This window comes from Caretta caretta, chromosome 1, assembly GCF_965140235.1.
Source record: "Caretta caretta isolate rCarCar2 chromosome 1, rCarCar1.hap1, whole genome shotgun sequence".
Lineage (NCBI taxonomy): Eukaryota > Metazoa > Chordata > Testudines > Cheloniidae > Caretta > Caretta caretta.
The window spans coordinates 37,246,058-37,263,451 of NC_134206.1; the positions used below are offsets into that span (position 1 = coordinate 37,246,058).

Here is a 17,394-nt window from a genome sequence, read left to right on the forward strand (position 1 = left end):
CATCTAAAAAAATATCAAGGTTCCAAAGCAAAGGGTGATGTAGGGTGGAAAATATATTCCAAGAATCAGAAGATCAAGACATGCAAGTAATGCACTCATCCATACCACTAATTGCTTGGAAAACTATCAAGGAAATCAACACTTCATGTAGTTAGAAATTATTATTACCAACATTTGCCAAAAAGTTCTAAAGCAAAACAGTACTCAAGTTCCAGTGATGCTTCATAAAGGTCAAAATATAAGAAACTTTAAACAGCTAATTTTCACCAGTATGGATCGATCCAATCCCCATAACCAAACAGAATGTGACGAAAAGAGTAAGAACCCTTTCACATATCAGAAAGACAAAGCAGCTTTCTTTTCTACATAATCCTAATTTAATATTTATTTTTGAAATCCCTAAGCCTCCTGAAACTTCTGGCACCTGATGCATTATGTGCATCTGAACACTGTTTTCTGTGTGTGTACTAAATTATAAGCTCTTTGGAACAGGAACCTTATCTTATACAATACAGAGCCCATTGTCAAACAATAACATTTTTCCTCAAAATGTGCATTACAATTTGAACAGAAGCAGCTATATTTTTATGTGAAATTAGAACACCTAGCCACATATTAATCTCCACACCACGGCACGTAAGTACAAATTCTGCCCTTGGATATTCAGTGAGGTTTAAGACTCCCAGTGACTTTGAACAGAACTGAAAGGGCAGAATTTGGCGTTCAGTTTTGATCTTGTTCCCCAAAGCATAGAATTTTTTTTTTTTTTAATACCATAGCTCTATTTTTTCCACACTATCATCGCACATGGATGTACTTTAATTGTAGGTTTCAGAGTAGCAGCCGCGTTAGTCTGTATCTGCAAAAAGAAAAGGAGGACTTGTGGCACCTTAGAGACTAACCAATTTATTTGAGCATAAGCTTTCGTGAGCTACAGCTTACTTCATCGGATGCATGTTTATTCCCCACCCCCACCTTTCCTCAGACTTTCTTGTCAACTGCTGGAAATGGCCCACCTTGATTATCACTACAAAAGCTTCTGCCCCCACTCTCCTGCTGGTAATAGCTCACCTTACCTGATCACTCTCCTTACAGTGTGTATGGTAACACCCATTGTTTCATGTTCTCTGTGTATATAAATCACCCCACTGTATTTTCCACTGCATGCATCTGATGAAGTGAGCAGTAGCTCACGAAAGCTTATGCTCAAATAAATTGGTTAGTCTCTAAGGTGCCACAAGTACTCCTTTTCTTTTTAATTGTAGGGCATTTATTCCGTGTAGTTCATATAATACGTTAATCAATAAAGTCCTCTAAGTTTAAGCTCATAAATAGTCCCACTGAAGTGAATAAGACTACTCATGTGCTTTAAAATTATGTACCTGCCTACCTAAACATTTTGCTGAATCAGAACCGAAGAGTCAGAGCAATATTCTAGTGCTCTACATACAAAGTGCCTTTTCCCACCAGAGCTACTTAAATCAATAGTGCCAAAAGTCAGTCTATTTTGGAGGCTATAGGGTTAAATTTGATATGTTGTTATGCTCTAACCTCATGCTTCAGAACTAGCTAAATTGGGATCAGAATGCTGACTTAAAAGTTCCAGTACATAGAAAATAATCTGCGATGCATTCAGGGATACCAGATATTGACATAATTAGAGGTGTGAATAGAAGAAAAATCTAATAAAACTGCCTTGTACTACCAATTATTTTCTACCTCTACTCTGGTGTTACATTTCACAACATCTTGTTACTGAAGAGTTTCCCTAACTTACTATTGTCAGATATTCATCTGTGTTCTCTCAGACTATATATTACATGTATTTAGTTAAGAAGATAAAACTTTTCTCTCTGTAATATTCAGGACACAAATTTGAGACAACTTAAACATAATAATAGGGCCTTTCTTAGCTAACCCAATACAATGAAGTATGAAAAAACTGAAAATAGCACATTCCAAATCACAGTATCGGAAATAATTTATTCGCTCAGATTTCCGGTTTAGATTTATTTTTAAAAACAGTGTTTTACATGACGTGTTACCAAAACATTGCCTACAGGAAAGCAACAACAAATGTGTGATTAGGAAAGCTAGCATGATATTTAAGAATTTACAAGTTATTTGACAGGTTTCAGAGTAGCAGCCATGTTAGTCTGTATCCGCAAAAAGAAAAGGAGGACTTGTGGCACCTTAGAGACTAACCAATTTATTTGAGCATAAGCTTTCGTGAGCTACAGCTCACTTCATCGGATGCATGCAGTGGAAAATGCAGTGGGGAGATTTTATATAGAGAAAGAACATGAAACAATGGGTGTTACCATACACACTGTAACAAGAGTGATCAGGTAAGGTGAGCTATTACCAGCAAGAGAGGGGGAAAAAAAAAAACCTTTTGTAGTGATAATCAAGGTGGGTCATTTCCAGCAGTTGACAAGAACGTCTGAGGAACAGTTTGGGGGGGGGGGGGGGAAATAAACGTGGGGAAATAGTTTTACTTTGTGTAATGACACATCCACTCCCAGTCTTTATTCAAGCCTAATTTAATGGTGTCCAGTTTGCAAATTAATTCCAATTCAACAGTCTCTCGTTGGAGTCTGTTTTTGAAATTTTTTTGTTGAAGAATTGCGACTTTTCCCCCCACTGTTCCTCACACGTTCTCTTGCCAACTGCTGAAAATGGCCCACCCTGAGTATCACTACAAAAGGTTTTTTGTTTGTTTGTTTTTTTTCCTCTCCTGCTGGCTATAGCTCACCTTACCTGATCACTCTCCTTACAGTGTGTATGGTAACACCCATTGTTTCATGATCTGTGTATATAAATCTCCCCACTGTATTTTCCACTGAATGCATCCGATGAAGTGAGCTGTAGCTCACGAAAGCTTATGCTCAAATAAATTGGTTAGTCTCTAAGGTGCCACAAGTACTCTTTCTTTTTGCAAGTTATTTGAGAAAACTATGCAACTTCAATGGACCAATCTCCTCTAGTAACCATCTTTAAAAAGGAAAAAGCAAAATACATGCAGTCTTTGGACTTACGACACAATTGGTTCCTTATAATTGCATCGTAAGTCGGAACTCGGAACCGCAATCTACTCTGTTGCGGGACCAAGCATTGTAAACTCAAAACCTATAGTCGTAAGTCGAATCAGGGTATCAATGTAGAAGTGTCGTAAGTGCCATTCTTTGTAAGTCAAATGTCGTAAAGTCAAGGACTGCCTGTAGCACCTACTCTTGCCCAAAATAAACATAATAGTATAAACAAACTTCCCTATCCAGATTACAGAATTCAGATTTCAACACTGAAACCTCAAAACAAACAACAGAAGTAAAGCTATTGCAATACACTAAAAGCCAAAACCAATTTAAGATCTCAACCAATAAAACTATAAATTTTCCTGTATTTTGGACACATGTAAAACTAGCAGCTGACAACAAATGAAATAAATGCCAAACATGTAAAATGAAGGTTGGTATTTCTCCAATTCCTTTCCTGCTCCCTACAGTTGTTTTAGCACTGTCATTATCTCTGTTCCTTCACATAATCTTATGCTGGTGGAAGAGCCTTTTCCTGTAACTCCTGCCCTCTTGTATAGAATCCTTACCGTTCTCTGTCTCATCAATTCATCATACACAATTAAAAAAACTGCTCATCACCAAACTAGTATTGAGGGAACTCCAGCAGCAGTGTAGTGACGCATGAGCGATTACTGAACACTGTGCAGAACAGCAGGTTAGCCTCCCATGGCCACACTCCTGACTCTTCAAAGTATGCTGTCTGAGGACCAGGAATCTGGATCCAGCCTCATTCTTTTAAGATAGGTTTCAGAATAGCAGCCGTGTTAGTCTGTATTTGCAAAAGAAAAGGAAGAGTACTTGTGGCACCTTAGAGACTAACAAATTTATTTGAGCATAAGCTTTCATGAGCTACAGCTCACTTCTTCGGATGCATGATGAAGTGAGCTGTAGCTCACAAAAGCTTATTATGCTCAAATAAATTTGTTAGTCTCTAAGGTGCCACAAGTACTCCTTTTCTTTTAAGATAGTGGCACTCAACAGACATGCTTCTCTGGCAGGTTTAATATAGCTACAAGAGGAGATTAAACCTGATCACTAGCTCCCTATGCGTACTCTGTCCTACCACCGAGTATCATGAGAAGGTACAGCTGTAACATCCTTGTCAGGTTCTCTGACCTCACCCCAACATCACAGTCAAAACTCGGCTGGGGCTTGTAATCAGAATTTGAGAATTCACTGGCATTTTTCAATAATAGCTGGGATAACCCTGGTATGCTGGCCAACATTTCCCCATCAATAAAAGACAGACTGATATGCAAGTCTGTGTGAGAGCTACTGCTGAGAACATAGTGGCAGTCAGTCGCATTAGTATATATAGTCCCACTCTGAACTCTCAGGATAAAAAGCCCCAATTACTACAATAAGCCCTATGCAGGCAGACTCCATGACTCATTGAAGCCTAATCTTTTACAGTAAAATGCTTTGGCATATGAAGGACGCTATTATATAAACCTAAAAGGAATTGAGTAGTTACACAGAAAAAATATTTTTCATTTGTAGTTACACGTGAATATAAAACTAACAAGTTTTTTTCAAAAAGAAAAGGAATACTTGTGGCACCTTAGAGACTAACAAATTTATTTGAGCATAAACTTTCGTGAGCTACAGCTCACTTCATCAGGTACATTCACACATCCAATCATTTATTATGCCTTTAATACTTCCTAATTATTAAATCTTAATACATTTCTTTTTACAAGACTTTGGAATACAATTGCTGACATTCGAAAATAGCGTAATTTTTCATCCAATCATAGCATCAGGTTTCCATATATAAGATATTTCAACACTCCGAACTTCCAGATATTTTTTAAAGTTTAAAACTGTACTTTTAAATTGGCAATATCAGAGTGAATGCTACCAAGTTTTTCAGAAGTCATAAACCAACAAATGCACTTCAGCTGAAAAAATATCTAGGGCACTAATTAATAATTAAATTAAGCAGGACACAAAGCAAATTTTTAAAATGCTTAGTATTTGAAAGGTATATCTTTAGATGATTTATCGATCATCTTAATAAAGTAGTACTTTTTGGTGAGAAATATAATAGAGTTTTTCAATATTCTAAGGTATTCTAGTCACTTAAATATGCATTTCTTATTGCAATATGTATTGGTAATAATTTATCTTTTAATGGAAATTAATAACCAGTATCTTTGTTTTGTTGCTGGTGTGGGTTTTTAATGCCTTTTTCTGAGTTCACCCTAAAAGGGACAATTATGCTACCTATCTTATATTTAGTTACAATATACTTGCTCCCAGTCATTCGTGAAAAACAGACATCTTTAAAAATAATGACTTAAGTATATACAAAATATATTTGCTTCTAAAAATAAAATATGCCTCTTGTGATCGAGAAGAATTATACTTTGAAACTATAATGAGCACACTTTGAAAAACTAACTAGTTTCACTTTCTATCTGCATACTTTTCAAAGTTTTTAATTTCTAGCAGCTTTATAAAGATCAAATACAAACCTGTCTAAACAAGTTCACCGGACAAAGTCCAATCTGATTTACTCTATATTGACTTTACATCTATTCTGGGATCCGTAAATCTGAAGATTGCGCCATACAATCTAAAGCTGTAATTTTCTTTCCAGCTTCATTTTGTGGTTTATATTACCACCAGAAATTCCTGTTAGAAATAGTACCTCTTGCTGTCCAGATGAAGGCAGTTTGTTGTCTATATTCTTTTTTAAAAAAGTAAACTACTGCAATGGGAATATGCTCAGCATCACCTGAAGACAAAAGGCACAACGGACACTTTGCCATTATTTTACCAATGTAAGCAAAGTAAAGTGAAACCTGAATACCGTGGGCAAAAAATACCCAGTATCGAGGTGCCATGCAACGGTTTAACACACTGCTTAAAAGCTGTAGTAAGAGCCAAGTCCTGTTCCCAATGGAATCACTGGGAGCTGTACTATTCAATTACAACAGGAATTTGTCCCTCATGAGGTGTGTGTAAAGGGCATCACACAGGCTTTGAAGGATGCACTGGGATGAATTGCACCCAGAAGGAGTTTATGACATTTTCCCTGCAGCTATACAGTCTGACATTTTAGCACTCACTAGATGTCTTGGCTCTTTTACAGATAGCCTTTGTAAATTTCAACATTTAAAAATATCATTGCGATAGGTACTTTTTACCTGCATTGTAATTTTTGTGCTGGCACGTAACAATGGAGGAATATTTTTCCCTTACCTCCTTTTCAGGTGGTCTTGCAGGAGTCTCTGTTCTACTTTCTTTTAGTTTACGTGCATTTTCAAGCTGGGCTTGAAGCTTTGAAGCTAAATCCTTTAAAGAAAATGATAAAAATGAATTAGTTCAGTTGTCTTAGCTCTTATTTACAAAAACGTATCTCCCAACTGTCCATTTCTCTTGCTTCTTCATGCATCATAGAATCATAGAATATCAGGGTTGGAAGGGACCTCAGGAGGTCATCTAGTCCAACCCCCTGCTCAAAAGCAGGACCCATACCCAATTAAATCATCCCAGCCAGGGCTTTGTCAAGCCTGACCTTAAAAACTTCTAAGGAAGGAGATTCCACCACCTCCCTAAGCAACGCATTCCAGTGTTTCACCATCCTCCTAGTGAAAATGTTTTCCTAATATCCAACCTAAACCTCCCCCTCTGCAACTTGAGAGCATTACTCCTTGTCCTGTCCTCTTCCACCACTGAGAATAGTCTAGAACCATCCTCTCTAGAACCACCTCTCAGGTAGTTGAAAGCAGCTATCAAATCCCCTCTCATTCTTCTCTTCTGCAGACTAAACAATCCCAGTTCCCTCAGCCTCTCCTCATAAGTCATGTGTTCCAGACCCCTAATCATTTTTGTTGCCCTTCGCTGGACTCTCTCCAATTTATCCACATCCTTCTTGTAGAGTGGGGCCCAAAACTGGACACAGTACTCCACATGAGGCCTCACCAATGTCGAATAGAGGGGGACGATCACGTCCCTCGATCTGCTCGCTATGCCCCTACTTATACATCCCAAAATGCCATTGGCCTTCTTGGCAACAAGAGCACACTGCTGACTCATATCCAGCTTCTCGTCCACTGTCACCTCTAGGTCCTTTTCCGCAGAACTGCTGCCTAGCCATTCGGTCCCTAGTCTGTAGCTATGCATTGGGTTCTTCCGTCCTAAGTGCAGGACCCTGCACTTATCCTTATTGAACCTCATCAGATTTCTTTTGGCCCAATCCTCCAATTTGTCTAGGTCCCTCTGTATCCTATCCCTGCCCTCCAGCGTATCTACCACTCCTCCCAGTTTAGTATCATCCGCAAATTTGCTGAGAGTGCAATCCACACCATCCTCCAGATCATTTATGAAGATATTGAACAAAACCGGCCCCAGGACCGACCCCTGGGCACTCCACTTGACACCGGCTGCCAACTAGACATGGAGCCATGTTTTGTTTATTTTTTAACACACCAGCTCACAGGTATATAAAAGTACTATTAACTGTAATGCCAGTGCCATTTGAACGATTCCTTATTATAGGTACAAAACCAGAAATTTTTCCAAACAATTTAAAAAACAGATGCATCTGAAGCATTATGGTGCATATCATTTTAAAAAATAGCACTTCCATAACACATTACATTTTCAAATGCACTGTTCAAATATTAATGAATTTATGCTCATAAAATCTGTTGGTAAGCATAACGGCCATTATACAGACGGGAAAGCAGATAGAGGTAATTCTAACCTAATGTAATGTACACCCTTTTCCAACACCCTGAGTTTATAAGTTGCACAAAAAGTCTAAGGGAGCAAATCTTACAGCTGCTTCTACTATATAGATTTACCCTCCCTTACATACCACCTCGGAATTTGGGCCTTGAGTCTAATTTGAGTTCTGGGTGACCCAAAGATGGAAAAGTGAGGCCTATTTGCATTCTCCCATTAGTAGTTTTCCCTGATATAGTCTTCTCTTCTGTTCCTCATTATACAGACAAGGTGGGTGAGATAATTGGACCAACTTCTGTTGGTGAGAGAGACAAAACTTTTGAGCTACACAGCGCTCTTCCTCATGTCTGGGAAAGGTACTGAGAGTTTCACAGCTAAACACAAGATTGAACAGATAGTTCCCTTCGAATATGTGCTAACTACTTATGCTGAACTGTCTGTTCAATTCTGTATTTAATTGTGACACTCTCAGTATCTTTCTGCAGACCCAAAGAAGAGCTCTGTGTAACTTGAAAGTTTGTCTCTCTCACCAACAGAAGCTGGTCCAATAAAAGGTATCACCTCACCCACCTTGTCTCTCTAATATCCTGGGACCGACACGGCTACAACAACACTGCATAGTTCCTATTACGTAAATCACAGCAATTTAGACTCAATGGGCTAAATTCAGAGCAGTAGAGCAAAAAGTAACAAATTAATTCATTTGATTTACATTTATTATTAAACAAGGTAATCTGGCCTAAATTGCTGATTCCACACAATGATAAAAATTAATTCCAATGTAAATAATTAAAATAATTAATATGAAATTAACAGCAACATAACAATTTTGACTATTACTAACTGAAATCAAACAAAATTGCAAAATAACTCACATATACATCATTTGTACGTACAAGAGTGCTTTTACTGAGAATATTTTCTTCTGTTACTTAAAAGCACACCAACAGCTTAAAAATCATACTTCTATCCAAATGTTTCCCAGTATTGTTATAAGCATCAGCTAAGATTACCAAGACTGAAAATTAGAGTATTAGAAAAATTATGGGTTTCCCATGTCCCCCACAATTTTGATTACTTTATGCATTTTGTAGTATTTGGTGTATAGTCAGTTTCACTGCTTTCCCTGTAGGGCCAGATACCCAATTTCTCCCATTTGTGTGGGTTTTTCCAAACATCAATAGGGAAGAGAAAAATATTCAAAAATACAAGTTTAAAATCCCCCAAATTGGCAGGAAGACTTAGGGGGAAAGATGTAGTATCTGAAATTACTTTTAGTTCACTAAAAGTTAGCTTTTATTTCTTTTCAAAGCTGATTAGATTTCAGCTTGGCAATGTCTCTTTAAGAGCTATCTCTGTTTAAAAATATGCTGCGTACACATTTATTCTGATGATTATGCAAAGGGGAAAACAAAATACTGATGTAAACTAAGATCTGGAAATAGTAATTTATAATGTATAGGGTAACCAGATAGCAAGTGTGAAAAATCAGGACGGGGTGGGCAGGTAACAGGTGCCTATAAAAGAAAAAGCCCCAAATATTGGGACTGTCCCTATAAAATCAGGACATCTGGTCATGCTAACAATGTATCACTTTCTCATGTGAAACAGTTTTTAAAATGTGTAATACTGACTTTGGAAATACCAATAGGACACACAGATCTGTGTGAAAAATAATCTGTGAGGGCATCCTAAATTAAAAAAAAGTCTGAAAACCACTTCTTGTTCCCCACACAAAGTTATAATCTTATTTGTGACTTCACAATTACAGTAGTTGCTGTAGAGATGATGTCAAACAGAATTATTGCTTCAGGGAGACTTATGCAGCAAGCATAGATGCATGAGAAAAAATCCTTAGAAACAAAAAAAAACAATACATAAAGGACCACACTGGTTAAATTGTTTCTAAAATGGACATTTTTCACCATTCTCCATTAGGTTTTTGCAGTATGTCTTTAAGAGCATCTATGCAAGACACAATAACTTGCAAAACATACCCTCAATCTAACACAATGAGACTGACCTGGCTGACGCCTTCAGCCTCAACCACAATACACATGACAAATAATAAATACATACATAAATAAATAATACACAAAAATTGGGGGGCATATGTCAATCTACTGGTGTTCCCAGAACTGAGAGTTACTGTTACCTCTCTCAGCATCAGCAAACCACACTGTGTCAGAGAGTGGAAGTTAGTTGGACACTGTTTCTCTTATCACCATTAGCTAAAAGGCATCAGATAAACCAGTACTATGTATCTATAGTGTTATGTAATAAACATATCTTTTTGGAATCAAAGTCTTTCAAATCACACAGCGATGTTCCTGACTTTTCGGTCTGCTTTAGCAGTTCCAGTTCAGACGGTGGTGCCAAACCTGCAGCTGCTAGGAGCTTCAGAGGCTCGTAGGGAGCTCACCCCACCAGGGACAGGTTACAATCATAATCTTGATGCTTAGCCCTCATGTACTACTGCAGGGCAGCATGGTCTATGAGGGTCTGCTGATTGAGCTCTGTGGCAATAACATGATCCACAGGAAATCTTCCACCTTTATTTTGAAATTGGCAGGAGCACATTGCAAGTTTCCCCTTCCTCCTGTTCACCAGAAAACCTCTATACACTATTCTCTAACTCTCACCATAAGGAGAAAATTATTTTTGACATGTTCCCTATTCTACAAACCCCTGTGGGGTTGAATCCCCTCCCCCCTTGACCACAGGGTATAGCTATTTGTAGGAGAAGTTATGAAGAAGGTTGCACATTAAATTCTGAACCTGATCAAATGGCTTTTCATCATGCTTTGGTCAAAAGGAGAGGCCAATTCAAGCCCTGTGAGCTACAGTACATGCCATCTGCAGTATATCAGAGTAATCTTCAAAAACCTTACCAAATTTCCCATTAGTTCTGCTTTCACAATCTTGGCTCCCAGTCTGTTCATCTCCTCTTCACTAAGGGCCTGGGGAGTCCCATCCTTTGAAGTATGTCTGGTTGAAATACCACAAACGTTCACAGCCCATAGGAAACAAAAAAATATTTACCTAATTAACAATCATTGCACTGGCAAACATGTTCAAGTGTTGAAAGAAATTTAAAACAATCATAATCACAACTATCCCTCTACAAATCCTTTTATATAGTCACTAAATCTCTCTAAAGGACAGACAAGACCTTTTGAAAAAGATGTGTAACCATGATGTGCATAAAGCTATATATTCCTTTAGTTTTGGGATCTTTTAGGATGAAAGGCACTAAGTATTGTACATTTTCTTGGCTCGAGGGAGCAGTAAATAACCCATAGCAGGTAAAAGTGGGCTGTGCATGCAGTATAGCTTCCTGATAGGACAGACCAGCTGGGTCCAGAGTTAGTCCTTCAAGCAGTACCAAATCATCCTGCCTGGAAACAGCCAAAGACCCTTCCTCCTCTCTAGCACTGAACCTTGGACTCCATCTCGTAACAAGAAGTCTGTTTATAAACCCTGAAGCAGTAATTCTGTTCATGACATCTCCACAGCAAGAAAACCTACCAGTTGTTTATCCACTTGGAGGTTATGTAGTTCTTCATTTCCCAAAGCTTAAGTTGTTCTTAGATTTATCTACTCAGAGGACAACCTTTGGTTATAAAAATATTATAGTTCATATATTAGAATCCACACTGAAAGTTAATTGGTGACATTTGTAAATAAAATCTCTCCTAGAAATTTTGTTCCTATTCTGGGGGATATGATGGCCTACTGGACTAGGAGTCAGAAATCCATGAGTCCCAATCCCTCTCTCTGCCATTGATTTACCAAGTGGCTTTACACAAAGTATTTCACCAGAATTGTTCCAAGACTGAACTTCCTCATCTGTAAAATGGAGTTAAAAATACAAAGGGCAGTGGTAGGAATAATTAGTGGTCATATTGTGGTTTAAAGATTGAAAGTGCTAATAATAATTTTTAAAAATGCAGGCTAGCTGGTATCTATCCTAAACAGACATCTCCAGAAGATAAATTAATTTATAACCCTTAGGAAGACTTAAAAACAAACAGATTGCATTCAGCAAAATAATTCATTGCTCTTCCACTGCTCAGCTACTGAAAACCAAATATTGCTGGACAGCTAGAATCATTTCCCAGTTACGTAAGTAAGGCCACAGAGAACCAAATTGGCTGAAAATGTATGAAAATATCTCTTCCATCCAGACACATGGCATTTGATGTCTAAATTACTCGAGCCTTAAAATAGTCCATTTATACCTGATACAGCTGGAAATTTATACCTATAAGATGTATATCTAGCCAGTAAAACAGTTCCTATTGAGAGAAGAATGCACTTCCCACCCCAAGCTGACTGAATATATGCTCTCAGCTCTGTTTTTAGCTGTTGGAAGACACATTCCATTTTGAGGCTCACCCAGGACAACCTTGTTATGGCAGTGTGACCCTCTGTACCTCAAAGTAGCACCCTGGAAACCCCCATATTCAACACGGTGATATGAGTATGATATTTTTGTACAAAGTTTTGTCATTTTGTATAAAGTATACCTTGTGAGGTATCATTTTGAAAATATTGACCTGTTGAACATTAATATGCTGTTGGATTTATGTACTATCATTGTATGTGAAGTTATGAAGCATTGCTATATGTTACTGAAATATGGTGTGAGGCTGGGAGATGCCCACAGCCAACCTTTCAATTGCAAAAGGATCAGCAAGATGTACTGACAGCTCATTAAAGGGAATCCACTCTTCCAATGGCCATCCCAGAGACTTCTCATAGAGAGCATGTATACAATGGAGACTGCTTCACCAATAGGGACTGCCTGATCCCCACGTCACAGCAAAAATCTTTCCAGCAAGGTAGTAGAAAATATAAAAGAAGGGAAGAGACATCATAAATTGGCCTTCTCCCTCCATCCCCCCCCTCCAACACCTGGAGGACAAAGACTTTGAACTGGGGAAGGGTGGTCCGGTCCAGTCTGTGCACTGAGGATCTGTAACCTACTTGTACCATCTGTCAGGGTGAGACACTGCTTGATTCAAATCCGGCTTAGTTTGTAGAACTTAAACTGCATGTTTATTTTTGTTTGTAAGTAACCAATTCTCATCTCTATGCCTAGTACTTACTATCGCTTAAAATCTCTTTCTGTAGTTAGAAAAGGAGTACTTGTGGCACCTTAGAGACTAACCAATTTATTTGAGCATAAGCTTTCGTGAGCTAAAGGTCACTTCATCGGATGCATACTGTGGAAACTGCAGAAGACATTATATACACAGAGACCTGTATATAATGTCTTCTGCAGTTTCCACAGTATGCATCTGATGAAGTGAGCTGTAGCTCACGAAAGCTTATGCTCAAATAAATTGGTTAGTCTCTAAGGTGCCACAAGTACTCCTTTTCTTTTTGCGAATACAGACTAACACAGCTGTTACTCTGAAACCTATCAGAGGTTTGTAACCTGACATCAGCATCACAGTGTGAGAGGCAGCCCAGGCTGGTGGTTTGAAGGGCTCAGTGGTTCCACAATCAAGGTTGCACTTTGGGGACCCAGTCACAAGCAGTACTGTCCACTTAAATGAGAGAAGGATATCCTGGAAATGGCATCAAGATCTTGAGATTATAACCCTCTTTCAAACTCTGCCTCAAAACATAATCTTGCTCTGACACAGTCACAGTGCTTTTAGCCATGTCTGTTCATACTGAGGACCTATTTGTTAGAAAGTTAAAGTATTTTATAAACTCTAAACAAGAATCAACATTTCTTGATCATTTAAGTATAGCTAATGCCACTGCTGTATGGTGAATTTTGGTGTGTGGTTGTTGGATCATAATAAAGAAGTTCTGTATTAAAATCACAAATGAGTTTGATTCCCCATAGTTTAAATTCCAGGGTATTATTAATTAAGAGGTCTCTTGGTTTATGGTACTGTTTCTCTCCCTCTATGTGTGAAACTTGCAAGCTGCTAATTGCGTTAGTACATTCTAAGACAGAGTCTGTTCTCAAAGCAATTCAGACAGAGAGAGAGACCCAAAGCAATACTCTAACAACAGAAACAGCACCCAGAGACTCCCCGCCCTTTTGTTGTATTAACAATTGTGATTAAAATAGAGATAGAGGATGTATGTGGATGGATGCTTGGTGTGGATAATAACTGAATGATCAGGGAGGTGCCAGCCTAAGAATCCAGTGTCCATCAGCTGAAGAAGGCGTCAAGTGGAAATAACCAGAGGACCGACCCCCCCCCCCCCGGAGGGCAGACTGGAATCCACCCAACAGCCTCAAGAATGGGAGAACCAAAGAACAAGATAACATCTAGCAGCATGGAGCCATCAGGAATGTGCTATTTGCTGATTGATTCAGCAACAGCATGATGAAGCAATTCCCATAGACTGGCATAGGAAGAAATTCCTATAAAAATAGACTCTAAAAAGTGAGAACTTTGGGGTCTGATTCTGCAAACCAACTTCCAGGAGCATCAGATGAGCATCTGACAAGGCCCTGCTTCCTCCTCATGTCCAGGCCATCTGGCCAGTGGCTTGGCATGAGCAACTATAAGGCTGGTAACTATGATAACAACCTTGCAGAACCTGTGTGTGTGTGTTCATATGAATGAATGTGTGAATAAATATGAGATTGAATGGAATGTTATAGCTATAACTAACTGCTTACTATGATTCTTTCTGTATTTACAATGAATGTGGTATTTTGCCTTTTTCCCTTTAATAAGATCCTGCTGGTTTTTAATTTATTGGTATAACAGTATTTATTGTTGCATTTAACTTTTCTTAAATATGTAACATGAGACAGGATTATAATTCTACAGAAAATGTTTATATTGCTCTATCTACATGTGTAAAAAACCTGAGCATAATCCTACTTCACTTGCCACAGTACTTCCTATAACATTACATAACTGAGAAGTCATTTCAAAAGCATTACTGAATGCTACGAGAATGAAAGCAACCAAACTATTAAAAAAATTAAAGACATGCTGTCATAACAGAGAAAGAATATGCTGCTTAACGTCATGAACATAATGTGCATGATTAAATCCTGTGAGACTTTCAAAACGGAAGACCTTTAAACAGGTCTCACATTTTAGTCTGAGATATCACAGTGCTAACCTGGGGAAATTTTTCAAACCATTTCTGCCTGCATTTCAGGGGCCCAATCCAACATCCATTACTTCAATGGAAATAGAATCTGGCTCAAAGAGAGGCAATGTCAACAGTTTAACTCCTTATAAAAAGGAAATAAACAGAGAAATTAAAGGTTCTGGAGCTCTTGCTTCTCATTTCTCCTAAACCTACATATTGTAAAGCAATTAAAACAAACAGTAGGGGAATTACATTAGTCAGAGTAAGAGACAGTTATTACTTTGTACATGCTCTCTGTGATGTTATTGCTTGAATCATTATCTGCACTTTTTCAGCTCAACAGTATTTTTCTCTCAGCTTGTCTCAAATTAAACTCCAACACACATATTTTAGTCCCATTATTAAGCGTGATTTTCAGCAAAGAGCGTCCTATCTGGATGGACATTTCCTCTGAGGAGATCCCTTGGGCATCCAATCAGCCAGGTATTACTAGGCATGTAACCTTGAGCTTTTAATTAACTCTTATCATAATTGTCCAAAACTCTGATTTAAAAGCTAAAGAAACTCTGTATTTGTTGGAAGAGAGAAAATTAGCAAGTACATTGTCAGTATGAGGCATTCAGAATTGAGCGAACACCACCACCCAGGCACTTTTCATAGGTGATTTTTGGTGACAGCGTTCATTCAGCTCCAGCATGCACTCCAGTCCCCCCCTTGGCCCATTCCAAGGACATATGTAGCTGCACAGGTGAACTGCCCCCAGTTCCTTCTCTACTGCAAAGTCCCGAGACACAAGACTCTGAAGCAGTGAGAAAGGGGGGAAGGAGGGGAAAGTAGCGGAGCAGCCATAAGGGGACAGATCTGGAAGAAGTTTAGTTACTGCACAACATGAACGATGATGCTCTACTTCAGGGTGACTCCCAAGCAGTATCCCTTGATGGAGGTGGGAGCCTCAGAGTCAAATAGTACACTGAAGACAAGACTGCACTGCCAACTGCAGCATCTGCTCTAATCAGAGCATAATATTTGGAAAAGGTATGTACTGAGGACTAGGTTGTGGCTCTGAAAATTTCAGCAACTGGGACATCTTTCAACAGGGCCATAAAAGTAGATTGGGACCTTGTAGAATGGGTTATCACTCTAGAAGGAGATGAATGTTGGCATCATAACAAGAGATAATATGCACAGAAATCTATTTTCAAAGTCTTTTGATGAAATTGCAGATTCTCTGGATCTGTCAGCAATTGACACAAAGTCTAGAAGACTTCCCTGAAATGATTGGTTCTGTCTAAGTAGAAAGCCAGTATCCTTCTGATATCCAAAAAATCTAAGGCGGCTCCCTCCCTGGACTGGTGTGGCTTCAGAAACAAAACCGGGAAATGAATAACCTGGTTAATATGGAATTTACAAGAAACTTTAGGTAGAAATCAAGGTCGTGGATGTAATGTAACTTTGTCTCTGAAGAACACTGTGAAAGGGAGGGTTTGCCACCACAGCCCCCATTTCTCCATACTTCAAACAGAAGTGTTGGCCACCAGGAAGGCTGTTTTCATAGACAGGTGTAGTAGAATCACAGAAATGTAGAGTGGAAAGGGACCTCGATAAGTCATCAATTCCAGCCCCCTTTACTGCAGCAGGACCAAGTAAACCTAGACCATCCCTGACAGGTGTTTGTCCAATCTGTTCTTAAAAACCTCCAAAGTGGTGATTCCACAATCTCCTTTGTAATCCTATTAATCCTTAAAGTTATTCCTAATATCTAACCTAAATCTTTCTTGTTGCGATTAAGCCCATTACTTCTTGTCCTACCTTCAGTGGATATGGAGAACAAGTGACCACCATTCTCTTTCTAACAGCCATTAATATATGTGACTATGCATCAGGTCCCCCGCTCCATCTTCTTCTCTCAAGACTATACAGACCCCATTTTATTAACCTTTCTTCAGAGGTCAGGTTTTCTAAACCTTTTATCATTTTTGTAGTTCTCCTCTGGACTCTCTCCAATTCATCTCCATCTGTCCAGAAGTGTGGCTCTCATTTGGTCACAGTACTCCAGCTGAGCCCTCACCAGTGCCAAGAAGAGTGGAACAATTACCTGCTGTGTCTTACATATGACACTCCAGTTTACACACCCAAGGGTGATATTAGCCTTTTTTGCAACTGCGTCACATTGTGATTCATATTCAGTGTGATCCACTATAACCCCCAAATCCTTTTTTCAGATGTACTGGTGCTTAGCCAGTTATTCCCCATTTTGTAGTTGTGTATTTGATTTTTCCTTCTTACGTGCAGTACTTTGCACTTATCTTTAATGAATTTCAACTTGCTAATTTCAGATCAATTCTCTAATTTAGTGAGGTCATTTTGAAGTCTAATGCTATCCTTCAAAGTGCATGCATCCCCCCCACCAGATTGGTGTCCATTTGTGAACTTTATAAGCATACTCTTCACTCCATTGTCCAAGTCATTAATGAAAATACTGAATGGTATTGAAGTTGGGACTGACCCTTATATACTCACTCCCAGTCTGACAGCAAAT

At 38.7% G+C, this 17,394-nt stretch overlaps 1 protein-coding gene across 1 annotated transcript in view; it reads right to left on the reverse strand.

The window, feature by feature from the left end:
• Positions 1-17,394, reverse strand: part of CWF19L2 (CWF19 like cell cycle control factor 2) — a 168,712-nt gene that overhangs the window by 102,723 nt on the left and 48,595 nt on the right. The window contains exons 9-10 of the mRNA XM_048844425.2: positions 10,664-10,760; positions 6,285-6,377 (exon numbers count right to left, since the gene is read on the reverse strand). Coding sequence (XP_048700382.1) covers positions 6,285-6,377; positions 10,664-10,760 — 190 coding nt within the window. The remainder of the gene's footprint in view (positions 1-6,284; positions 6,378-10,663; positions 10,761-17,394) is intronic.